Genomic DNA, 27,718 nt, shown 5'->3' with positions numbered 1-27,718 from the left:
ACAGTGCTCTATTACTTTTCTTTGTACAAATGAGGATATTTCTGGTATAAATCATGCTTATTTGATGTGTCCATAAAGAATCAGCAGTTCCATCTCTGTCCTTGACAGCAAGACTGCCAAAGGCTTGCAAGATAGAAAAGTGACCGCCAACCAACATATGAATGTCTGAAAAGAATACTTTTCCAGAAAGCAATTAACAAATAAACAGATAATAATAAATAGTATATAACAGACAATACTATTTCCTGAAGAAAATCTGTGCAGGGTGCTCAGGAAATCTACTTACATTGAACATCTTCCATATCTTGAGGTTTTGAGCATATGTAAAAACTGTAATAAGAAAACGATATTTATACAAGCAGCCTGATGACTTTTAGAATAATCACTCCACTCCTTATAGCGAGAAAAGAAACAGAGGGTTATATAGCATGAAAACAGATAAAGTGGGACTGCCTTCAAAACTTGTTCCTCAAAAATACAATTATTCCTACACAGTGCTCTCATTTCCCATTTTCTAAATATGTTAGTCATACTTTTACTTCCTGAGTAAACAGGTGTGAATCTTGAAGCATTTTTTTTAAAGTTTTAAGTATATGATAAAGGTTGATCAGGATGAAAAGGTTGTGAATGCCTCTCTAGGGATGAATGTTTTTCTGTTCACTAGTGTCTCTGTATGAGCTGAAGAGGAAGATGGTCCACCAAATAGAGTAACACTCACAAAATAGGTATCACTAGACAAAAAAAAATTCTTGAAGCCATATTCAGTCTTTCCTCACCACATAGATGTTGCAGAATCTGCTTAAATATGAAGAGGGACAAAAGAGACTTGACATTTTTGTTTGTTTTAAAGGAAGGTTTAGGATGGCCCTTCCTTTCCCCTGAGGTGAGTAATGATTTACTATCACCACCTAATGACCACAAAATTAGCTATCTACTACCCTATAAAGTTGATGTTTTTCTTCTACTTTCTTTCACAAAAATGATGATTAACCAAGGACTATAATTCCTTTCTAGAGGAACACTTCCAAAAGATTGTCTCTTCTTGACCTTCTTGCAAAAGTGGATAGGAACATTAAAAAGCTTTGTTGTCCTACCATCTTCCAGGTGAAAAACAATACATAATATTCCTTTCATATTGCTCTCTCAAACTTTAGCCAAGTCTGGCAGAAAGTTCTGGAAAAAGACAGGCAACTTATCATGCATCTATGCAAAAAAAATTAAAAGTTTTTTTAAAAGTCCGGCAGACAAAATGAAGGAAAAGAAATTAACCAACAATGCAGATGGATACAAAACAACCTAAAGAAACTTAAAATTTGCTTGTAGCTCTTGGTCATAGTACCAAGGATTGCCAAAGTCTGGGGGAAAAAATAAAATTGTATGTAGAACATAATTTTTCATGGAAACAATTGAATGAATAGAACATAAACATGCCTGGAAAGGACTCCGCTCCAACTTTCAGGCAGCACAAATGAAACAGACAAGCTGCTGAGACAGTGATATGATGCCTAGTGTCCAGCTTCCTCAGCTGCTGTAGACACCAAGCTGCTGCTGATGTCCTGTGGAAGCAAATTTTGTTTTGGAGAAAAAGGATTCAAGAAAATAAAATGCTCAATGCTTCTAGACCAAAATACTTCAAAATATTAACAGCAAGGAAAGAAAATCAAAGCAAATAAACTCCTGCCAGGTCTTTTTCACAAAGTGAAATTTCCTTTCTTTAATGGTCCTAGGGTCTTTTCTGTACTTTGGGCTCCAGTTTAACATTAGGTAGAAAAGTGTGTGTTTTCCATCTCTGTTATATGTTTATGTTTAAGGTAGGTCTTATTCCTGCTTAGGGAATTCCTCAGTTCTACAACAATCTGTTGATAACATACACAGACCACTACTAGGAACATCTATAGTGTTAATTTTAAAAAAACCCACTTATGTCCACAAAACTATTAAGTAGGCTGAAGCAAACCTCAAATAATATAAATTTAATTTATTAATTTAGCAGTCTGGTTACTTGCCTTCTTTATTTTTTTTATGCCAGCTTTTGAATATTTAATTGTTTTGAATAACAATTTCATTTCAGTTGAAGGTGAGATGAATAATAAAGTTTGATAGTACAGAATTTACCTAATTTCAGAGAGTAGAAAGTTAAATTACTTGTTAAAAGTTACTTTAAACCACCAAAGACATAAAAACCCCCCTATCTTCTTGAGAAACACAGACCGGTATACTTTCATATTCAGAACAAATTTTCATTTATCTTTGCAAACCCCATCTCCTTATTAGTCCTCAGTATGAACTAGACCTAGAATAAGATTTTCATTCAGTAATTATTAAGTCTTTAGGCCAGTTACAGTGCAAGAACCAAGCAGTGCATAAAAGTACACTGCAATTGTCAACATACAGAGAAGATTGTTGTCTGAACCTAAAATTCATCTGTTAACCCAGTGCTTGACCTCCCTTAACATGAACTCACCCTTGGAAGTGATTCTGTATTTTTAGTCACAACCTGTTAGCTTTCTTACAAGAGCTCTTTAACTAGCCTCTGGCAAAATTGCCTCATCAGCCCACCAGAAAAAGTTTGCTCCTCATTTACACAGTACATCTGCGGCTGAGTGCGCACAACCTGCAATCACTGCTTCTGCCAGCAAGAATGCAGGGACATTGGTAGTTTGGGAACAACAAAATATCAGTGATGCATTACACTATGTACACCCACTTTATGGTGTTAGCCACAATTTAGTAAAAGCAAAATATTTCTTTCAAGTGCTGCTGCTAAATGCCAATCCACACAGAATTAAAACCACCTTACAAGATAAGATTTTGTAAGCCTTCAGAAGAACTTCCAGTTAATTCACCTTCAAATACTCTCCAAATACTTCCCTTAAGTTAATATAGAAAAATTCAGAAACAGTAACATTCAATCTTGATTTCCCTTTCAACAATGGGGCTTACACTTAATGAAAGAAAACAAGGTTTGAAAGTAAAGACTTCTGGTATATTTATAGACTATAGCTAAACTGTAAGGTGTCATAATTCACAGTGGATCAGTAAAGAGTCTTAACAAAAATAGTGCTAATATTCTGGAAAAACAGTAAGGTGAAACTTCATAAATAAAATCTTACTTGTGATTCACATTATATTAAAAGCAATGTTATCTTGATTAAAACACAGACTGTACAACTAGCTCTTCTGGACATTCATTATCAAATAGTGAATTGACTAAAACTGGTATTTAAAGTAATACATGTTTCTTTCTTTTCAACTATGAAACATTGCATAGAGAACAACAGTGCTACCTAAACTGCCTACAGTCCTGGATCCAAACAGCAGTGATTCCACTGACATATGTACCAGCTCAAACATACAGATTATTTTAAGGTAAGGAAGCAGTAACCCAAAAAAGCATGCAGAACAACTCTGCAGCACAGGTGACTGCTGCCAGATTGGGACACACTAGGGCCATGGACAGTGATGGGATTGGAGCCTTCCATGTACAGGAACAGCAGCTGGAGAGTTTCCATCCTGCAGCTCACACAGCAGCAGGGCTTTGCTCTAAAGAGGCTAATTGATTTCTCTCGCTCTAATTCATTCCTAAAGCCTGTCTGTAAGTAGCCTTAATGTGAGTAGGTGGAGGAGGACTGAGTGAGTAGAATGTATAAGACTCTCAATGGGAACACTAAATCAGGGAGTGCCATTCCTAAATCATGACAGCCTTATGTGGTGCAAAATATGAGGCACAAAGGGCTGCAGTAACAGCAGATCTGCTCAGAGCGTACTGGAAATTAATTTGGTCTAGGCATTTGTTGTATTAGGTATGGAGCCACTGGTGACATTGTTGCTTGGTCTGTTCACCAACCTGTATATATATATATATATATATATATATATATAACATATATATATGTATGTGTATATATACATACATATGTGAAGTATGTGTTGGTATTTTTCAGAATGGGAGATGGATCAGAATGACTTTGTTGATGTACTGCAGGATATCAATTTATGACATGGTAACATCAAGGGCAATGAGGGTAATTTGGGATGTGTGTTCAGTACTTTCGGAGTCCATTAATAATCTTACCAAGTCAGTAAGGGGGAAACTGGGTAGGATTATTTTTCCCAGCCTTTCACTCCAATTTCCTCTTTCACGCCTGCTACCACAGCTTTTGAGAATTAAGTCCCTTTGTATGTGAAAGAAAGTATTTTCTTGTTCCTAAGTCTACCAGGTCTCCTCAGAGCTATCTACATCAGCACCAAGAAATCTACATCAGAGTCAAGTATAATATTTCTAGGAAGATTGATATTCAGAGATGTGGCCTAAAGGTAGATAGTTATGAGTGGCATGGAATGTGGGAGAAATAAAGTAGTATTTTAAAGCACCACTCTTCTCCAATGGGATGGAAGTTCACACCTGAATAACTACAGGACCCTGTTAAAGTGGCAGAATATTTGTAAGAAAAATGGTGTGGCAGTTCAGAGAGGAGGGAAGTTCTACAATGTACCTGGACCTTGGCTACTATTTATTGAATACAGCTTGATACTAGACAGCACCCTCACCTGGAAGAGGAAAACAGAGATGCACTGTGGCCGCCCAAACAACAGTTGAACCACAGAAACAACCCATGCAGTAGCAGTTGCCCCTATACAGAAGAAGAAATCCAAATCAAAATAAGTTCATTTAGTGAGGGATGAAGAACTAGAGCCCTTAAAACAGGAGGCAGGGCCAAAGATAATCACCTAATTCCTAGCCCCAAGTCAGGTATGACATACACAAGATTTCAGTCAGGCAAGCCCTTGATAACATGGCTGCTCCCATGCTGGCACAACATGGCCCACTATATGAAACTAAATGGTAAAGAACCCAAGCAACTGGGATTCCTGTGCCAGAATGTGGGCATTGATAAGGGTACTGGGAAGACGACTGTACATTACTATCTGAAGTCATGGACAAATATAATCTGAAGCCTGCTACAGTCCAAAAAAATGAGATCCTTGTATTTTATTAGAGAGGTTGAGGCTGCCTCTGAAGTGTTTGGCACCAAAGCACAGCTCTTCCTGTCACCCTGACTACCAGTGCTGGGCTAAAGATTGAAAGGGACAGTCCCTTACACACATCATGCCACCGATGCTGTGCAGAGTAAGTAGCTTGCACTGCTGAGATAGCAAGCTCAAACCGGAAAACTCAGTTGCCCAGGGATCTTAGAGGTCATAATGAACTGGCCCAAAAGTGACAATTTCAGAGTATCCAACTACCAGACAAGGAGACGGAAAAGATGACACATGCTGAAGAGGGCCTGTCCACCACTTAACCAGCTACCAGAAAATGAAAAGCAACATGCTATCTTTAGTGACGGTTCCTACCATACTGGCAATGTAAGGATGGGTTATTTCTAGCTCAATGGGCCCTTGACGCTAAGAGATATCCAGTAAGAGATACAGCATACAGATGGGCTCACAATTGAGGGGTGGACTTAAACATGGACACTATTTCCCAGGCAATCAAGCTGGCCAAATGGGTAAAGCCTCTGTGGTATGGCGGATCATGATCAAAATATAAATATGAGCAGGCCTGGCAGATTAATTACATCACACTCCCACAAAACCACCAAGGTAATAGCTACGTGCTATATTTGTGTAAAGAACCACTGATGGCTGGAGATGTACCCTGTGGTGACACAGCACTCCAGAAAGAACTTATTTGGACTATAGGACTAATTTCAAAAATAACCCCATAGACACTTGGGCTAGAGAGCTGGGTATTGAGCAGGTATATCATACTCCCTGCCATGCACCAGCCCCTAGTAAAAATGAACCTGTGCAAGTTTCCACTGATCCAGCGATTTCAGATCTTGAGACTTCACAAGACTAAGAAATCACACACATTGGCTTCTCTCCAGCATACTAAAGTATATTGACCTGCCCCTGTCCACCACATTGCTTAGGCAAAACAGATCCTCTTGAGGTGCAAAGGACAGCAAGTCTGCTGTGCATCTTGAGAGGTTGATCTCAAAGTTAATCAACCTAATAAATGTAAGTCAGATGTGCCTTTCTCCATAACAAGAACTAAAAGCACTTGATTGATGTGCCTAAAGATTTACATAATGTTGCAGAAGCAAGCAAAATAAGCAAAATGCTGTCTCCCTTCCCCTTGCTCTCGCCACTAGCAATCCTGCAGGGACAAACCTAATGAGTCACCCTATGTGTTCCCCTGGATAATAATCACCCTCCAGGTTTGTTTAGGTAAATTGCATACTGATCTCAGGTTTCCTCTGATTAGCATTTTCTTCAGCTGCAAATTGCATGCCAAGTCATGATTTTATTTTTCAACATCTTCCTAAAAATGCAGACAGTGTGTGCAATTTTCTCATGTCCTTCTTAGCCACTTATTCACTGGTGAAATCAGCTCTCTTCACATTCAGGATATTAAGTTTTATAGATTTGGAGGCCACTGTACACAATTTCGCTGCTGTTTTATTAGGTTCTGTTGGAGAATTGCTTGTTAACTATACTTCTAGACCCCTTTTATATTTTCTCCTTTTAAAAATACTATTCTGCTCTTACAGAGATGAGTCCTTCATTTCTCGTTGTTTGGCTTTGACTGTACTTAAAATTTTGACTGTACTTAAAAACTGCCCTTTGTTTAAATAAGTTTTGTTTATCATTTTTTCAAGTTGCTATCTATGCCTTTCTGCAATGTGACACCTGCCCATTTTATTAACAGCAAATCTACTTATATCTAGATCATTTCAGTATTGAAAAGCATTGGATGGAACGCTCTGAAGAACTGCAGTAGAAATATTTCTGTTCAGTGATGCTAAAAAATTACCAATTTTTGTGCATGGCTATCTGAACCTGAGTTTGAATGATAATCAGCAGCAAAAAAAAAAAAAAAATTGTAGCTGTAATTGTACAGTATTATACCAGCTCCCAGTAAGACTGCCACTAGCACAAATAGAGAAGGCCAGGTTTATGCCCTAAATCTCTCATTCATGCCCTAAACACAAACTCACTAACATCCAGAGCAGGGCAACAGAGCTCTCCTGTGCACCTTCTCTGCCCTTCCTCCTGCCTCCTGCTCACTTAGGTTCACCAGGCTGGCTCAGGGCAGCTTCGGGGTGCCAGCTGCACACTCAAGCACAGCAAGAGCCCTGCAAGGCATGACACACTGGTGTGCAGGAAGAGGACTATACCTTCCATTCTAAAAGAACACATCTCAGAGGCATTTTCAATAGACGGCCCTAGTGTTCACGATTCCTTTTCTGATATGCTTCAATAATATTACCAGATGTATGCCAACAAGAGCATCAGTTATGGACTTCTGTTCAGTCAGCAGCCATATGCTGTACTTAAGCATAGCATATTTATTATATGAAGCCACTAAGCTTTTTTCATTCTTATTTGAATAATATACATCAAGAAAACTGGGAGTCGGTGTTTTGTATTTGTCAGCACTATTTATCATATAAATTTTTCTTTAGCAACTGATGCATTTAACTGTTTCTGCAGTCACTTGCTCCTGGACAAAAATACCATTGGAATAAATCACATTATCTTACAAAACCTTTATTAGCTGAGTCCTCTAATAAGAATATATTCTTATAGTCACAGCAGAAAATGTTACAGGCCAGCAGTATCCAATTATAAATTTAAAGATAACATGTGGAGCACATTCAGACAAATCTATTGCAATTCTTCACAGACTATTTCCCTGTCACAGGTGTTTGCGGTTTTTTCATAATTCATCAGTAATTGTAACAAAGACTTATTAAGGACTCACCATGACTGTAACAGGTTATATCTCCCTCTACAGAGAAAATGGTGAGCAAAACTGGATCAGTAACCTACAGCTGGCCAAACAGGTAGTGTCTGCTTTATAGGAAATGAGAATGGGTAGTTATCACAAGCACAGATTTAGATTTCCTATACTCACCTAAAAGAACTATATTTAAAATAGTATTAATAATAAAATGCCTCCCCCCATAAAAATAACCTGAAAAAGGATGGGGGGAAAAATTAAGTTAGAAACACTATATTAAGACTGAAATACTGGCTAATGATTGTCTTCTATGGAAAAAGATGAGGTCACACACACCTCCAGAACATCCTGCAAAAATCTGCAGTCACCAAAACCCAAAACTTTCTGGGATTAATTCCACTTTGCTTTGGTTCCAGCTGTACCATCTTCAAAAAACAAGGATAAAAGCCCTGATAATCGCAGTGTAAATGGAGGATGGCATGTTGGAAAACTGGTATTAGGTAACAGGGCAGCATAGCACTCCCTGGACCAAAGAAAATAACCATGCTTGAAAGAAAGAGAGAGAATGTGAAAGTCCTTTCATCTAACATCATGAATCTGTGACTGGATGCTACCAGTACAACTCTTGCTCAGGAAATAATGTATTCAGGTACAGGACCATTCACATGGGACCACTGATATTGCAAGTTAAACACCGAATATATTCCAACCTGGAAAAGAATGCAAAGACTAAAAAATCTGACCAAAACCTTCAGAGGGAATCTGCAGCAATGAAACAGGCAGAAAGTGTTCAGACTAGCTCACACTCGCTATCTAGTAATTCTAGTTATGATGTATTTCCTATACAAATGTAAAGTGAAGCGCAGACCTTTACGAATCTAATATGCCAGCTGGTGCTTCAAATAGCTGCTTAATAGTGCCTACAAGCAAAACATTAAAAAGAAGAAAGCAACCTGCTTGTTCTGTTAGAATCCATGTAAAAAAAAATGTGAACAAGCATAAAATAAATGTAAAAGACTGCAATCAAATTTTCAAGATTAAGGTCTTTTTATATATTCTTCCTTCAGGTATTTTTGAATGTATCATGAGATCTTTTTCCTAATTTTCATGAACATTTAATTCATTTATCTCATACTCTAGTCAGACTTAAGACTTCAAGAATTTCTTTGCAGGCTGGTTTCTATCTATTTCAGCTATTCTAATTCTATTCTTACATCTCTTTCAGGTATTGTTATAGCCATTTTTATTTTTTAAGTAAATAAGGAACACAGTAGAAAAAGTCAGTAATTACAGCAGCAGTCCTTGAGACCCAATGATTGTAATTCTGCTTTCATTTTCTCAGGGGAACAAACAGCTTCTCATCATAGGAGTAACCAAGTGTGGCATCAGGCTAGCTGGCACTGCCTAGAAGGCACACACAGCTTCACAGTCATTTAGGATTTCAGTGGACAACACTGAAATCCTAAATGGGAACTTAGGGAACAAATTAAGTTATCTGAAACATCACTGTTGGCACTGAAACACATAGAGATTTACAATATTCACTACTGATGCTCATTAAGGCACAGGATGACATTTCTGATGCTGTACACATTGCCAGTAAAAGCACTGTCATTCACTTATAAATAACCACTTAAATCACTATAAAAATAATCTAAAAACTAAAACGAAAATAATAAAATAATTCATTTGCTATAAAGGATGGAAACAGTACAATTCCAGTGCCAGCATCATACATTTTGGAAGGACCAACAGCTTGGTTTAGTGACTACTGTAAGTATTGTGTTCCTCTTCCATCACTAGGCAACAGGCTGCTGGGTTAGGCTGTATGGTTACATGAAACGCATGTTGGAAATATTTTCTAGAAATCCACAGCTTTTCTCCTTTGACAAGTAACTAGTACTTAATTTTATTGATATTAATCTCAAGTGACAGGCAATATAAAAGAGCTACTTATAACCACTCTTAAATAATTATTTATAGACTTCTAGAAAGTTTAATGAAAGAGATAATTAGTATGAACAAGCATAACTTACATAACATGTTGGAGTTTCTTTCAGAACAACTGTATTATGATACAATTAAATACAAGTGAAACAATAAGAGTTTATTCATATGTATCACTGCTCCAACAGATCTCCACCTCCCTCAAACATGCTAAAAGGCAAGACAGTAAAGCAATGCCTGAAAAACTTGCCATCACCACAGTCACTGGATTTTGCTTACAGAATTTAGATACTTGCTAACTGGTAAAGTAAATGGCATCTACCTCAGAGTTTCCTTATTATATTAGAACTGCTGAAAGATTTTTTGTTTTTTCTAGCTATATATGAAGACTAGGTTTAAAACTTAGCCTACTTAACATAGCTTCTCTTTGTGAGATCCAGTTTCTGAGACACAGAAAGCCTGTGCAGAAAGCCTCTTCTCCCTGCTCCTTGTTTAATTTAAGAAGGCTGCTGCAAGAATCCTCTTCCTTCATCCACGGGACCATCTGCTCAGGGGTACACCTGAGAAGAAGCAACCTTCTACTTACATGTCCAATTACCCACAGTGTTTGGAGTGCCACAGTCCACACAGCCTTTGAATCTAGCCAGTCTTGATGTTGTGTCACTTGTCCCTCATCCAGAAAGGCAACAAGTTAATCAGTTTCTTCATTTGCATGATGAGGCGCTATTTTACCAGTAAATGCAACCCAACTGTATATTTTTAATATAGTAATTAATATTTCAGGACAATATGCTGCTTCCATCTCCTCCACTACACCTGAAATGCATTCAAATGTTACTGGTGAACAGAACATTTCATTCACAAACAGAATAAGGATTTACCAGAATGTCAAAGCTAATCCCTTTATAGGACCAGGGCTAAACAAACACAGTATACGCATGAAACACAAACATCTAAATTACACAACAGCATCAGTATCAGCAAACGCATTAGTGTCAGACAGAGGAACCTGGTGTTATGTGTCACTGCTCCCCTGGCATTACATGAGGCATACATTCTCACTCCTCAGTTCTGTGATAAATCATTTTCCTTCGTGACTGCGCAAAAGACATTCAGATAAAGTTTGACAGTGGCACAGAAAATAACCATGAAACTGTCACTGAGAAGAGACACAGAATTCCTAATGCCATGTTACTGAAGTGCAGCAATGCCTCAAGTTTCTTTTATTGGAGCAGTGATGTACACACTATGACACATACCTTATGCAAAATCCTGCATGTAAACATGTCTCATAGGACAAGAAGACACAGTCTTTAGGACAAGAGGACACAGTTGTAAGCTGCGCCAGGGAATGTTTAGGTGTGTTGTTAGGAAGTTCTTCACAGAAAGAGCGATGAGGCATTGGAATGGGCTGCCCAGGGAGGTGGTGGAGTCACCGTCCCTGGAGGTGTTTAATGAAAGACTGGACATGACACTAAGTGTCATAGTCTAGTTGACTAAGTGGTGTTAGGTCATAGGTTGGACTTGGTAACTCCAAAGATCTTTTCCAGCCTAGTGATAAGAATGTACATGCACACTTGTTTCATTATTTCCAAAAAAATCTTCACGTGGAAGGTCCAAAAATCTCTCAATGGCATAAATCTGAACTAGATTAGGTTAGTTAGTAAATAGGTAAGTGGGTACCTGGCTTTCAAGTTCAAATAGTACAAGAGTACTCATTCATAGTACAAAGTAAAGAGTACAATAGTACAAGAGTATTCACTCATACTACATGAGGAAAATTATTATTATTATTATTAAAATTATGCATCTTTTAAAATATGTACATAATATTAGGCTAAGGCCAAAGCCATGCATTAAAACTTCTGCAGTGGAGTTGGCTCCTTTAAGGAAAGATGGTTATTTTTGAGACTCTGTTCTACCTAATAAAGCAAATTTGTACTGCACTTCATTGCAAAGTGCAGCATTTATTATAATTTAAACCATAAGCTGTACAGTTTTCCAAAAGCAAAATCATGCCTCCTAATTTTGGCCAAAATGGTGTCTGTTTTAGGTATCATGTACATTGGTGGCTGTAGATGGCTGAAATTTACTTCACGCTACCTATGCAGCTCAACTGTGGAGCTAAATTTAGCTCCAGCTGGATAAACTGCCAAGAGAACCTGCAGCTGTACTTGTGCTGGTTAATCCAAGCCAAAATCCTTCTTGTTGAAACTACAATACTCGATGGAGAAGGTGATGCTTAATAATTAAATCGCCTTTACCACTAGGACAATGATGAGAAAAGTATAGTATTACCATGGAAACTGAAGAGAAAGACAAGACTTGGTGAAATTATTTCAGGGAGTTTCCCAGCAGATTTCCCAGCATGTTCGATTAGCATCCCTCCCACTGAAACTTATTATCTATTAACAGAGGAGTTTTATTGCTACCGGAATCTATAAACCAAATAGGACAGCAAACCACAGGACAGGAAAAGTGCAGTGGAAAAATATTTTTAAAATAAATAAAAAAAACCCGAAACGCCAAAGAGAAAACCAGTTACTAAATTATTAAGTTACTTATGATGACGAGGTGTATTCTGACAAAAAAGTTCACACAGGCTCTCATCAAAAGCAGATAGTGCAATTACTTCAACTAGCCCATTAAAACTACTTACTCTTTTTTGGAAGTATTTTTTTTCCTACATTTCCTTGAAGTCCCAAGAATACTTCTGGAAGCATACATGTATTTGCACATATTCACAACAGAGCTTCTTCCTTCACTTCTTTTCTCATTCAGGTCTAAAGCAAGATAAATACTTTCATTTTTCTTGCAGGCAAAAAAACCTAAGATTAGCTTAAACCTTAGTGGAATTCAAATTTACAAATATACTTCCAGCATTGTCTGAATTATGTCTGTCTTGAAAGCAAAGCAGGCACAAGCTCTGCCATTATTCACATTCTGTGCAGCAATCTGACCTCCTACTTTGGTCTGGCTGCTCAACATCAGCTGTGAATTTCAAATAAGCTCAGAAAGATCTGAGCATATAGAAACAGGAATTCAGGCACATAAAAGCAGTCTGAAAATGTAATGGGAACTTCCAATATGATAAATATCTGTTTATATCACCCATAAAAATGTCCGTCTTCAGGGTTCTACATGTCTCATGAAAATCTAACTACCAAGGGATCATTTGAATTACTGATTTTGCTGTTTGGTTCTTCTGATGCTTTCTTTTAAAAATATTAATGTAAGAATTAAGAAAACACCCTTTTTAGAGCTTGGGGATTTTCCCTTTCTTTTCTTTTTCTATGCATTGACCTTAAAAAACAAACAAAAAAAATACATGAAAAGTGTTTTGAGTTTGCACTTCCAATAAAGGTCAATGGCAAGTAATAATTAGTTACTAATATGAAAACATTATTTGCATATCAAAATTCTAAACTTCTTAAAAACAAAAGCATTGTCATGTTTGGAATCCTCTGACTGCATTTATATGTACAAAAATGTGCAAAGCATCTCTCATCTCTTCCAACTTATTTTATGGTTTGATACTATCAGATTTTAGTCATAGAAGTTGAGAGGAGCCACATTTTGGAAAAAGTTACTTTTTTTATAAGAGCTCATTTGAGTTTAGGGTACATACTTTTTTCCTGAGTCCATTGTATCAAATTTCTTGGTCTAAATGTATTTCAATCTATTCATTTTTAATACCACATACTTATTTTTAGGCATTTACTTTCAAGTACAGGAGTCTCCTTTCTTCTATTTCTTCCAGAAATTCCTTACAGGATTTAATAATGCATACTACTGAAAGCTATTGCAGAATTTTTGATTTTCAATTTTATCAATATTCCAGAATTAAATAATAAATTATACTATATCAAATAGTATTAAGTTAAAATAAACTCTTTCTCTTTTCCCATCATTTAAAAAGAAGTATTATCACATTTTTCTATAAATTCCTTCACTTATTTCTTGAACCTAGATTTTGCATAGATTGTGGCAGACAGGAAGTCAATCTCCTGTCTTTATGTACATATCCTGCATTGCAAAAAAATCCTGCAATGCCAGATTGGCTGTCTCAGTCATTGGTAAAGTAAATTCTGTGGATTTCTGCTTCTTGCTCAGGTATAGTGTAGGTCACAAACTTATTTCAACTGGTTTTGCTTTAGGAATTTTTGGGGTTTTTTTAGCTATCTCCTGCAAATCCTTCAGGACAACCAGCAGGAGGTCTCCTAAAGCTGCACACATAGGCCCCTGTCTCAACATCACCGAGTTTCTATCAATACTGCTTTTGTCTTTCCTGCTCTTCTTTCTTCTCATTTTCTCTTATCCGAATTGGTCTCACCTATTGTCAGGATTTCAGGATTTCCTCTGTAGTTAATTGCTTTTTTTTATTAATCTTGTCTACTTAAAACTTTCAAACTAAAAACTATTTGTGTTGAATTTGCAGATCATAAAAAGGTGGCTCAACCTGAATACAACCTGTACCTAGTTCAGAAATTTCTGCATCGAAACTTAGTAGAGACTGTTAGATTTTACCAGAATCAATTGTAAGTATTCATTTAAAAAATCAAAGTTCTTTATTCTTATTTGCTTTGTCATGCTAAATGATAGCATGAAAATGTTATAGAGAGTTCAGTTTGTACTCTAAAAAAAACCAAATTTATTATCTAAATTTAGGCCAGAAGCAAGATACCAACTGTATAAACATCTTCCAAGAACCACTCCAGCTTCTCCCCCACACATCCTGTCCATAGTAGTTATGACGTGTAGTGGTAGGGTCAGCAACAAATATTACACACACAATTCAACATTACAGACTGTTCTCAACCAAGAATCAGATCTCCGTGGGGTACACATCGTCTTTCCATGACCCTCTTGCATTATCCACCAAGCACACCCAGGTCCTTGAGCAAGAAAAGTCCCATGGATAGAAGGCAGAACTAACCAAAACGGTTTTCTCTAACACATTTTTATATGTGTTATACTTATACTTTCTACAGTATGTGGAGGTTTTGATTGGCTATGGGCAGCTCAACTGATAAAGCCTTGGGTGTTAACTAATTAGATTGCCTTTGTTAAATGTAGGTCCAGCCACCCACTGCCTTCAGTGTGGTTTTTAATAGTCCATTGTACCATTCAACTTTCCCATAGGGTGCTGCATGACAGGGAATATGATACACACTCAATACCATGCTCTCTGGCAAAGGTGACTCTGTGAAACATCTTTAAAATTAGTTTCATTTTTCAACTAAGTCCTTTCTGGGGTGCCATGTCACCACAGGACTTGGCCTTCAAACCCCAAGCTGGTGTTCCAGGCAGTGGGATGAGGCACAGGGTACATCTCCGGCCATCCAGTGGCTCTTTACACCACTGTAAGCATGTAACAACTGCCTTGGCAGGTTTTCATGGTGTACTATGTAATTAATCTGCCAAGCTTCTCCATATTTTTGTTTCAATCATCATCCCCCCATTCCACAGTGACTTTACCTGCTTGGCCTGCTTGATTGCAGCAAATGTTTCATAGTTGTGAATAACCTGGAACATACTGTCAGTGTGCAGTCCACCCCTTGATCACAACCCTATCTCTATTTTGCCACTCTTCCCTGATAAACTGAGGCCCGTCATGCAAGAAATAATTCATGCTTATGCTGCCAGCCAAGGTCCTCTTGAGACACTTTAATCTTGGCAGCTACCTGCCCCTCAGGTCCTTGGATAAGAATAGTTTGTTTGCCTTGCATGGAGGCAGCAGCTCCTCCAATCCCAGAGATAACTCCATTGGCTGGCACTAGTTCCCAGCCCTCTGGCCACTCGAAGCAGGAAATGATGGTCGTGTCTGCTCTGGTGTCTGCTACACCTGGAAGAAAAACTTTGTCCCCTTTGTTAAACAAACCACATTCTATAATAGATCTGTCTGAACGTACGGTCTCAGCCCAGAAGACTGTAGGGTTTTCTGGTAAAATATGAGTCCAGGTGAGTAGGAGGAAGGTTTGGGTTATGGGTATACCCTTATACAAATACCTTAGTGGGTGTACACATGAGACAGTCACAGTAATTTCATCCCTTGGCCCCACAGTTTGGACTAATACCTGCAGATGGTCTGGTCCAATACTAGAGTCCCCTATGATTAAAATGTTCCTTGGTTCATTGGAGGGTCCAAATTTACCAGTAGGAATTTTGTAGGTCTCCTTATCCTCCAGCTGGATGGAAAGAGTGCTTACTAACGTGCATCATGTCCCTGCCTGAATGTATTGGTAGACCTCAGAGAGTTGGAGTTGTTCCTCGATGTCACAGACAGTCTCTTGGTGCTTGGGCTTTCTGGGATGATGGGGAAAGGGTATGGAATGGCTTCAAGGCATTTGGTGTCATCACGCAGTGCCACCCTGCACTCCACGGGAAGTTTCCCTGGTGCTGCTGTTGAGAGGGCTGATGCTGGACCTGCTGGTGATACTGAAACTGGGGAAGTGTTTAAAATGTTCTTTACAGTCTGGGCATGCAGTGGAGGGACAACCAGTGAAGAGGTAACTCTGCACAAAGCCCTTGTCACATTCCACCTTGAGGTGACCAAGTTCATTATGAATACAGCACTGCATGTTCTGTTTGTTTTGTGCTACAAAGGCTTCAGCTACTCCTTTGCTGCCTGCTATGGCTACTATGTGTTCAGTGGTTGTGAGGCGGGAACAGGCTTCCACCATTTGGTGAATGGTAGGTTCAGGGTCTGGAGGGAGTGCCCTTATGATTTTTTTACAATTTTCATTTGCATTGGATACTGCTAATTTGTTGAGCAGCTCCTCTTTGGCCCTTGGGCAATCAACCTGCTTATCAATAGTATCCTTTAATCTATCAATTAATTTTATATATGGCTCATCAGTGCTTTGGCAAATGTCAGCAAAACTTAATTGTGGGGTGGTACCATCAGGTGTTTGGAATAAAGCATTCCGAGCAGCATTTTTAATGTCCTCTAAAACAGCTTTGGATAAATTTCAGGTTTGTGCTTGTGCTTGCCACTCAAGTGCTCTACTGTGAGATAAGCTTGGCTAGCCTCTGGTTGGTAATTTCGTACTAATTTTTTAAATTGTTTTTTCCAAATTGATTCCCACAGAAGTTGCTCTGTAGGTGATAAGAGGAGGGACATAACAGGCCAGAGGTCATGGGGGACAAGCACATGAGTAAAGAAAGTTACCTGTATGAGATTTTTGAAATATGGGGAATATCGGCCAAAATATTTGGAAATTTGACAGATTTCTCTAAGATGAGTGTAAGGAACAGTTTTCCATTTTGGGGGGCACCCCCTTCGGTACCTAACTGGAGCAACAAGGACATTTAATTTTTCAGTGAACTCCCAGTTCTTATCCAAAGCTGCTTCCCTTTTGATTTGAACCCAGGGATCCTCAAATTCACTGTCTGAATCTGAAGAATCTACCTCACTGTCATCTGAAGTAGAGGCAGACATCCTAGAATCAGCACTAGAGCTCCAGCCAGGGTACACTTCATGCTTGGAGCCTTTGGCGTGTAAACAGGAGGGATTTTTCTGATTAGCTTCCCTCCCGGTAGGATGGGGGGGGGAACCCAAGGGAGAAACCAGGGGGGGCCCAGTGGAGGCGGGGGAGATGGACCTGGAGTGGGGATTCTGCAGGGGATGGGGGAAGGGGAATCCCTGCTGCCAAAACAGCAGCTTCCATCTCCAGACCTATGGCTGGGGGATGGGGGAGAAGGGTCAGGGGGTTGGGACACAAAGGCAGGGATACAGAGCTTTTAGACTCTTTAGAAACCCTCTCCCAGAGCTTGCATCACCGTGTAAATAGAGTGAAAAAGTGGATAGAACTTCCCAACCCGAAAATCACCTTAGTTTTGAGTTGATACATTGTTTTTGCTCCATTATCCCAGAACTCACCAGACAGAACTGACTCAACTGTAGTGCCCAGAAAGAACTTGAAAACCCAGAGAAAAAGAACCCGGAGATTACCCTTAGAGAACTTAACATTATGTTTAAGAAGGAGATTAGAAACTTGGGAAAAGATTTCTTTCTCAATGGAGAACTTGGTCAATGGAGTATTTGGCCCCCATTAAGTGTTCTGCCTCCTAAGAGATAAAAACACAAAGGAAAATAAAACACAAAATAGGTGACAGTCGCCAGGCTATACTCATCACCTCGGTGTGTCAGAAAAAAAACCTCTCAGAGGAGGTTTCCCTGATGAGGCCGGTCCTCAAAGCCTTGAGGGTTGTCAGCCACCCACAGAGAAATCCCCCAGAAAATTGGGGGTTTTTCTTTCAGGGAACTGGAACAGTGACTGCAACTTAAAATCCAGAGGAGATCCAATGAAGATGCTTTCAAAAGGCTAGATGAAGCCACAAGGTCAGGGCCCAGTTCCAGTAATACATACACACTGTATTAAAATACCATAAACTGACAGTTTGGTCAGATGCTTACAGAGCACAAGAAACAGATTAGTACACCTCAAACTGCTGAGAGATTAACCTTTTATTAGAGATTAATACAATGAAAAATTGGTCAATGCAGAACATCCCTTAACAAAATCAGATGTCTAATTAAACTCTTGAAGAAACAAATAGCTTTGATCAGTTGCAAAAGCTGTCTTACAAGAAACAAAGAGCAGCAGCTTTTTACTCTTGGTTGCTATTTCTGTGTAATTTAACCAGCTCCATGGTCTTCTCATCCAGCTTAAACGTTTTTTCATCTACTCATTCCCTGTGTGTCAGTGGCCACATCACTAAAAGCAAGTGTTCTCCTGCTTTCTAAAATATTGCCCTCTCAATTTTCAGAATTATGCTGCTCTCAAATCATGCTCCAAACACCTGTGCAAATTAACTCTCTCCAACTCTTTCTGTTTTGTACCAGCATTGTGTCAGGAAAAGGTAATTAATCCTTGGAAGTCAGCAGTTTTCAAATTTTCTCACTACCTTCATCTTTCTCAGTGAAATTAAAGTAGCTATTAAGATCCTCTTGGGTGACATTATCTGTGTAGCTTTTCATTGACATTTCAGCCTTTTGTCTTTTCTTGTTCCTTTTCCTTCTTTGGTTGGATCAATTGCATGTGCCAATTATAACAAACAAACTACATTTTTCCCTTTTGTAACTTCTCTGACTCACACGGCTCTGAACCAATTATAGATTAATTCTGGTATAGGCAGAGAAACATGCATGGTATGCCAGTCTGGTCTTTTTTGGCTCTACATCCCACTCCACATTAAATTCAAATTCCCTTCTCTTCTCTTCAGGCTTCTTCCCAGTTCAGCCTGTACTCCTTTCTACTAACTATTGATTTCCTTTCTCTTTCCCAGCATCCCAGTACAAGACAACGCTCTTTGCCCTGAAAGTGCAACATCTCCTAATACAACTCAGCTCACTAAACTCCCATTCTTTTTGCAGGTCCTTCTCCTTCTGCAGCTCACCCTCTTACATCAACTTTATTGACTAATAATTATCTTTATTTGTAAAAATGGGAAAGACCCTGTATCTGGATGCATCTCCAATTTTTCACTTTGTCTTATCTCTCATCAGTCTGTATTATATATTCTAGACCACTGTTTACCAGTCCCTGCTTATTAATGAAACAAATGTGTCACAAAATTAATGAAACTTGCTTTCTCATGGCTAAGAAATTAGAGGTTGAACAGCAGCCCTAGCCAGCCCCCATCTTCCCTCTGCAACAACCCCTCTTCCACATCTTCAAGTTGTTCACATAGCCACTCACAGAACTGGAAAAAATAATGGAAGGGGTTAAGAACTTGTTTACTCTTTCAGTGTAATGGCTCAACCCGGACACATTTTAAGAAGTCATGAAATTACAAAATTTGTTGTTATCGGATTTGTTGTTATCTTGCATGAAAACACACTGGAGAGAAGTGCCCACAAGAGCTCTCACTGTGGCAGTCAAACTGCAGCCTGGACATCCCTTCAACCAAGAACCCTCTCCCTAAGCTGTCTTCATGTTCACTGTTGATTCAATACAATATATAATCAGATCCACGTTCTTTGATTAAGACAGTGAAATACTTGTAGGGTCTCTATTCCTGCAAATCTTAAGAACAGGGGTATTTTCACCCTCCTGGTTTTTACTAAATTACTATGACAAAATACAAGCAACATAAAACTTTTCAGGCAAACCTATGTCTCACATTAAAGAAAAAGGTCATGCTGGCACAGGCACTGTCAGATAAATTCATGCCTCAGCTGGCACAGAAAGGAAAATTAAAAGGGACAAGTAGAAAAACCCTTGTCTCACTGCCTTGGACCATGGCAGCACATTCAGACACTGGAAACATTGTGAAGCATTGCTTCTGGGTGTTTTTGTCATCTCCTGTCCAGGGGACATCCCAGGAGTCATCCATCAACATCATCCAAGTCCTTCAAGGATGCAGCACACATATGGCTCTCAGCTACGCGACAGTGACTGGCTGCCATGTGGAAAGCGGAAAGTTATAAAAAGTTTGGCCCAGGAAACCTGTCTCATCGACTTTGGAAACTGGAAGAAGGATGTGTAATTGCACATGTGTTAATTTCTTTGTCCTAAAAACACACACTTACATTTCGGTTACTATTTAAAAGAAACCTAAGTTTCCTGCCAATAAATACTTAAACTGCCCTTTCCAAAAATATTCACAGACAGCTCCAAGAAGTATTTAGTCTTCAGCAAAGAACTAGGTTAGTATTTAGCACTCAGTTATAATAGGTATTGTTTCATAAGACTTCTCTTTGTGCTGTTCTACTCAAACCAAGGTATTAAATCCAATTCTATATAACAGAAACTTTATTCAATACTGAAAAAAATAGGTCTCTGCTAGACTGTCCATGCCCAATGCAATAGTGCTATACCACATTTTAATGAGTTCAAATTAAATTTAAATTGCTTGATTATGCTAAATATATGTACATTTCATGATAAAATCTTATATTGTAAATCTTTCCACCCACTAACCCATGTTCCTTCTCATTGATGACAACTGTATTATTTCAGCTTAAAAGCACAAAAAATTTGACTTATTGTGGGATTTTATTTCTCTCCACCATCACCCTTAAGGTATGTCATAGATCTTTTTGTGTGCAGATTTGCTAAAAAATTCAACAGTCTTGATCCAAATGAGGCAGTAGCATCTGCTTGCTCTCTATTTCAATAAAATTTTACATATATTTTAAAAGAAGTTGCAATTTTATGTTGATTTACTTCTAGGTAATTTAATCTCATTTTAATGATTCCGATATACTTTTTTTAAATCTTTGGGCATGTAAGGCTGCAATGAAAGACAATGAAAATCCAGACACACAAGTCTGTGCTGCTGTGTCCTGGTTACAGAAAAAATGGAATGGAGCTTTTAATGCTGTTTATTCCATCCTACACACATCATTGCTGTGGTTCCAGCAGGAAAAGACAAGGAACAGGAGGGGAAGTGCACCATCTTGCCTGGCTCTCTCCAGAGAGAAGCTATTGGGATAAGCCAGGTGGACCCAGCCCCACTTCATCACTGTCAGTCCCTTTCCTGTTCCTCCAAACAGTGGCTTTAATCTGTGGTGCTGAAGGACAGCAATGCCGAGTCCGGGACAACTGTTCTAGGGAGAAGGGGCAGCACAGAGCCAAGCTCAGCTGAGCCATTCAGAGCTGAAGCCCCAGCAGAGCCGAGTGAGTGGTGGCGGGGCCAGAGAAGGCTCTGCAAAACAGAGCGGTCCGAGGTGGCAACATAGCACAAGATTCAGAGGGGTTTGCCTGCCCTACTTAGACTGGGCTAACGGGGGGATGTAAACATGAAGCCACCGGAGCTCTCATGGCCATATTGCCTTTGTCTGAGTACATACCAGGCACTGTCTTTGGGAAGCACTTTTTGTTTTGTTCCCAGTGATAAATGCCTTGGGTTTCTTGGGTGGGACACCCTCTTTTTTTTATATTTTTCTTGTTACTGATGTTCCTGTGGTTATTGTGATTTTAGTAAATTGTTACTCTAACTCACAATCTCTTATTGTGTCTCCACTGGCAGAAGGCACAGGGGGGAAGGGAACAGCTTACTTGGAGGTTGGTTCCCTGCAGTTGTTAAACCAGCACGTGCTGAAAGTAAAACCTGGTTTTGAAAAATGCAAGTTATTTCAAACTCATGCTACCAGACATGTAATCCCAAATCCTCAGAAGGGTGTAAAGGTCATGACTGAGGTTAGGCAGGGACTTTACTGCCCTGGGATAGCCTGTAAGCATGCAAGACTTGACTCCTGAGGTACACTGAAATGGAAACTCCAGCTGCTCACAGTGGAAAGTCCTTGCTCTGTTAACAGATCACTGAAGAGTACCAGACATACTTGAGAACAATCAACAACGCTTTATAGTTGGAGTCTTACTTCCCCAAATATCATATAATTCAATGAAGATGGTGAATTAAACTAGATTTAATAACCCAAGTAAGATTATACTTTAGAGTTGAGAAAATAAGTGAATATGCTTATTATGAAATAGCAGGAAAACTACTCTGTCAGATCATCCCTCTGAAACAAGCACAATCAGCAGCTCTGCAAACATAAGCAAGCTTTTTTTTTACCAAAACCAGCATATCTGGTATCCAAGCACAGCCCAAATTAATATTAGGAAACACTTAGAGGAATTGGTCATAATCCTGCTAATTGAAAACAAGTGTTAGAAAACCTAAATTGATTTAGCAGTATTCTTTCCAAATGCTATGACTGTACCTTGTTCTAAACAAGAGCAATGCCCTCACAACTACAAAACATTTGACATGTTTTGTAAACAAATGTTTGCAATTCTTTACTAAACACAACAGTAGAATAATAAGAAAGAATTTCAGCAGAACTGAAGAAAGTCACACATTTTCATATTGCTAGATACAGCCGTCTTTAAAGCAGAATAATGTCCTGTTGTCTCAAACAATAGTACTTAAATAATTAAAATGTGAAATACATTCTTGTGAGCCAGCGGTTTGGGGAGGAAGGGATTCACTACTGCAGGGAAATGCCCACTTTATAAACAACTGTCACAATCATCCCACCTCAATAAGCAGTGATCTAAACCCTTTACAAGCATTTTACAAGAGATAACCACAGTAGTTTCCAGTCAGGCCAGTGATTACAACCAAAGCAACCCCATGACATAAAGTTAAGTCTAGGTCCCATGTTTTGAAGGTGAACTCCTTCGAATTCTGCAGAGGGACATTAAAGTACCAATGACCTCAAGGTACACATGCAAACTGCTGCAGAAGTACTGTCATTCTTCATTAGCATAGGTAATGAAGCTCATTTGATTCTGGCAGCAGTCAAATGCATTTATACAGCCTATTTTTGACAACACAGAGAACGTCTTTTACTTCAGCTACTCATTTCTCCCTGATTATGACCTAAGACACTTTATAATAATACGCATTAGTCAGTGATTCCTGAGAAAGGTGGATGACTGCTTAGAATTACAGAAGATCAAAAAATACTCGTATGTTTTGCGCTTTTCTTGCAGTAAATTTATTACAAGATTCAGCAGTCCCTATCAACAGTAGCTTCACCGTGCAATTTAAAAACTGATAGTTTAACTGGAAGAGTTATGGCTTTGTTTACTGCCTTCACCCAACAGCCAGAACGAGTCTCCTAGACAGAACTGACAGCTGCCTGAGACAGTACCCAGCCAAATAATATAATCTATTAAATGTGTCCTAGTGGTTGTCGTTTGTGTGTCTTGCACAAATCAAAAGACATAGTAATTCAAATTTCGATAACCAAACAAGAAAAAAAGCCGAGGTTACCTGAGGAAAAGTCGCGCTGCACGTGTTAAGAGCAGACACCAGCAGAGACTGCCCTCACAGACCTGCGAGGCGTGAGAACGAGGGTAGCCTAACTCCAGCCTTCGAAACACCTTTCCTCTGCATGGTTTATGCAATGAAGGTCTGAGGGAGGTCGCTCCTGTAGCGGAGCAGGAGCACGGCTGGCAGCGGTGCTCCCAGGGCTCTGGCCCGCGACACGCACCGCCTGTCACGGCGTGCAGGGGGAATGCAAGGATGCGGGCGGGAGCCGAGCGCCCTTAGGCGAAGGGCGCTCCTCAGCAGCGAGCGAGCGGGAGGAGGGCTGAGACGCAGCCGCGGCCGTCCTTCGCCTCACCTCAGCTCCTTTCCTCAGCGGTCGCCCTCCCACGTCTCCTTACCTCAGCTCCCTTCCCACCTCCTCTCCCCTCCCCAGGGATTACCACCCCTTCCGCCCAACCTCCCCACCCGGTCCTGTACGCAGAGAGGCGACGCGGGCCGGCACTCACCGCGCTGCTGTCGCCGTCCTCCGTGCGCTGGTCCTGGATCCTGCCGGCAGCGGGCGAGCCCTGCAGCAGCTGCTCCAGACAGGCGGTACCGGGCAGCGAGGAGCTCTTCTGGTGGGACAGGTGCGCCCCGGGCCGGCGGCCCTCCCTGCCGCCCGTCGGCCCCTCGCAGCCGGCGGCGGGCTCCGGGCGGCGGCCGGGCGGCGGCCCCTTGCCCTGGGGCAGCAGGTGCTCCCTCAGGCGGCGCAGGGCGGAGCCGGACTCGCCGGTCGGCTCCAGCGGCTCGGCGGCCGAGCAGCATAGGTTGGGCTGGGAAGACGAAAAGACGCGGTCTAGCACTTGCCGCCGGCGCTTGAAGCCGCTCCACTTGCCACCGGGCTGGAGGTCCCCCTTGCTGCCGGCAGCCGGCGGCGGGGCGAGGGTCTCCGCAGTGCGGCGCTCGGCTGCTGCCCGCCCGCCGCCGCTCCGGCCCTTGCCCCCCAGCTGAAGGTTCTTCCACAGCCGGGCCTGGAAGGAAACCGCCGGCTCTGGTTCGCTGGGCTTTTCCCCCGTGATCACTCGGGGCTCCTTGCCCGGCTCCATCTTTCTCCTCCTGCGGCGGGGGCGGCGGTGGTGGCGGCAGCAGCAGAGCCCGCCGGAGCCTGCCGCCCTCTCTCCGGTGCGGGGCGGACCGAAACGGAGCGGCGCCCGCTGCCGGAACGGGCGCAGGGCTCCGCCGCACCGCCCCCGCTCAGCGTGGCGCGCCCGAGGGAGGATGGCGTTGCAGCCGCGATGCTGAAGATAAAGGAACGACGAAGTTGCCCCCCTGGCCCATCTGGGCAGAAAGTTTGCCACCCTAAGCCCACCCTGGGTGGTCCCTCGGTAGCGGCGGGCGGCGCGAAGCCTGACAGAAAAAGTTACCGGCGAGGTGCAGGAGGAGAAGCGGCTCGCATACAGATAGTGCGGCAATACACATGAAGATTTGGCAGGAGGGGCTTGCCCTGCCCTCCTCCCCACCTGTTTCCTGCGGCGGAGACAGCCTCCCTGTGCGATGGGAGGGCGCAGCCCCGGCGGCCGCGGGTGGCGGAGTGCGAGCGCCCAGGTGCTGCGCTCCCCGTGGGGCCGGGAAACACCCAGATCCTCGGATGAAGGTGGAAATGTGAGACGGCTCTCTGTCCAGCACGCATCATCCCCGACCCGCAGGAGCTTTGTGGGATTTCCTCATGTAGGTAATACAGGACGCGCTGCGGGAAATACGGGCCTCGTCACCGTCTATGTCCTTCGGCAGCGCTGGGTACTGAGTGCAAAGCCCACCCCGGCAGGACCCGCCAGGTATCGGGGGAAAAAACCTCAGCTCGTCTGCCGTTCTCGTCTTTTTTAGATTAAAGAAAAGGTTTTTTTCATAGCATGCTGTACTAGTAGCCCCATCACTGTATTTTTGGATGTTTCTTTTTGAATTAAAATCTTACCAGCAGTGTGATTTCAGAACAAATCCTCTACGCTCCATGAAACAAACAAGCAAAAGAAATCTTTTTGTGTAGAGTGAGCCATACCTTTGTGCAGTGTACTTTCGGGTTTCATTTAAAAAGACACTTCTCACAATGGAGAATTTGGCCTCTTGTATTCAACTTTCCCAATAAAGTTTGCAACCAGGCTCAACTTTTGCTGAACAGAATATGAGGAAAATTAAAAATACTGAGCTAAAATGGGTACTTCCAAACCATCAGGGCCTTGGGAATTCAATCTACAATATTTGAGAAAATAGCCAAAACAACCTCTGAACCACTGGCAGTTATTTCTGAGCAGTCCTACCAATTAAGAGACATTTTAGGATCAGAAAAAAAGCCAAAGATAGTCATAGAAAAAAAGAATAAACAAAAAATTTTAAGATAGAAAATTATATATAAGTAACTGACTTTGATCCTTCTAAGTGAATCCAAATAATCTTCTAACTACCTGAAAGCAAAAGCATGAGGTAGCAAAGCCCGAATGGATGAAGAGCTGGAGGAAGCTTATGTGTCCAAATGTCTGAGTTGACATCTTTAAATCAAATAAGGAATTTGCTAAAATGAAAACTCTTCAGAAGAGTTGTTTATTGTAAATAATGGGTTTACTCAATGAGCAGGAATCAAAAGAATAAAAAACCAGTTTTTTTCACCAGCTATACTGAGGACAGTGAAAAAGGCTGAAATCTATTTCAATATATTTATCTGCCTTGTGTTTGACTCTTTTTATTTCCACCTTACACTTAAAACATCAAATAAGCAGTTTTTCAGATAAGTTTTCTGTTAGTGACAACTTTTCACAAAACCAGCAGATACAGGAAGACTACAGCAGTGTATTCAGAGGATCTTACTTTACTGAATATACTGAATTACTCTCATACCTTTAAAAGACAGTTATTTTAACCACTGATCACATTTCCCTATTAAAAAAAAAAAAAAAAAGAAAAAGGACCAGAAATTTGTTGTTTGTGTAGACATATTCCCTTCAGCAATTAGTCTTGGAAGTACATGGAAGCTGGTAGTTTGGGAGGAGTATACACAGGCCCCTATGTGGCTTGTGCTGTGTTCTTATGATCCATGCATTGTGTGTTTCCAAGTATCATACTCGCAGGCCTCCTGATTCCTTTTCCACAAAAGCCAGCATAAACTTTCCTTACATTATTATTGTATCATTACCAATTCTGTCTAACCTGCCTTCTTTTTATCCAACCAGCAAGTAGATTTGCTTACAAAGAAAAGGGTCAAAGTATCTTCTCCTGTTTAGTTGCAGAAACACTAATTGTCCTGGGGGCAAAATCCGTCTGGGTTGACAAGACAGTAAATGGCTATGCTGCAACAGGCAGAGTGGGATTATTCTAAAATTAATTCAGATTAGGTCACCATAAGGAGTTTTACAACACTGTGAGTCATTGTGCACATTGAATTACTTGAGCTATATTCATTTGTTAAAGTTGAAACAGAATTTGGCAGAAAGACCACAGCAAAACCTCAAGCCACATTCAAACAGAAATCTCAACACTTAACAATAACATGGATTTAATACCTGTACAGATGAGCACAATGCTTCTAAATATACAGATAAACATTTGTGAGCCTTATAAACAAGGATATCTGAAAATATTTTTTGTACCATATTACTTCAGTATTTTGAAAGCTAAAATACAACAGGACAACAGTGACAACAAAAAGAATTATTTGGATTGTTTGGTATTTCAAACTGAAACCCCAGGAGATCAAGAATGTCTTTATTTCCAGCATATCAACTATACATGCCAAAAAGAAAAAACATTTTCTGAGGAAGGTAATTATCAGTGTCCTCAGAACTATATTATCTATCTATCTATCTATCTATCTATCTATCTATCTATCTATCTATCTATCTATCTATCTATCTATCTATATGTCATTACTCTAAATAGTTTAAACTTACAAAAGTGCCACTCAAAGCTAAGCACTATGCATTAAAAAAAAAAAATATTTTCTAATACTTTTGCAGCCTATGACCCAAAGCCCCAGATTTCTCCAGTGCTTTAGATCAAATAAAATTTTTTTGTTTGATTTTGCTTATTTCTTGAAAAGGAAAGAAGTTACTTTTTTGCTTCTGTTATTTAGGTCATTATACATATGTATCTATATTTATAAATATATTTCATTTTTTAGTTAACTCCTCTGCTTGAAACACCCTTCCTTTTCCCGTTATTCAGATACAGCAAAGATGGTAATATTTTGAAATATCTACCAGACATTTTTGGAGATGGTATTTGTTTAAAGATGGCCTTAGGCTCAAAGACTGAGCATGATTA

At 40.3% G+C, this 27,718-nt stretch overlaps 1 protein-coding gene across 4 annotated transcripts in view; it reads right to left on the bottom strand.

Annotated features, from left to right (window-relative positions):
- MCTP1 (multiple C2 and transmembrane domain containing 1) overlaps positions 1-24,718 on the bottom strand; it is a 214,592-nt gene extending 189,874 nt beyond the window's left edge. For all 4 annotated transcript variants that reach the window (XR_005978216.2, XR_012052948.1, XM_030258810.4 and 1 more), the window contains exon 1: positions 23,935-24,718. Coding sequence is in view for 2 of the 4 variants with exons in the window: in XM_030258810.4 (XP_030114670.1) it covers positions 23,935-24,513 (579 nt within the window). In the remaining 2 variants the exon portion in view is untranslated. The remainder of the gene's footprint in view (positions 1-23,934) is intronic.
- Between the last annotated feature and the right edge of the window lie 3,000 nt (positions 24,719-27,718).

Source organism: Taeniopygia guttata, chromosome Z (assembly GCF_048771995.1).
Source record: "Taeniopygia guttata chromosome Z, bTaeGut7.mat, whole genome shotgun sequence".
Classification (NCBI taxonomy): Eukaryota; Metazoa; Chordata; class Aves; order Passeriformes; family Estrildidae; genus Taeniopygia; species Taeniopygia guttata.
The sequence above is the reverse complement of the archived record's forward strand: the minus strand, read 5'-3'. Positions and strand labels throughout refer to the sequence as shown.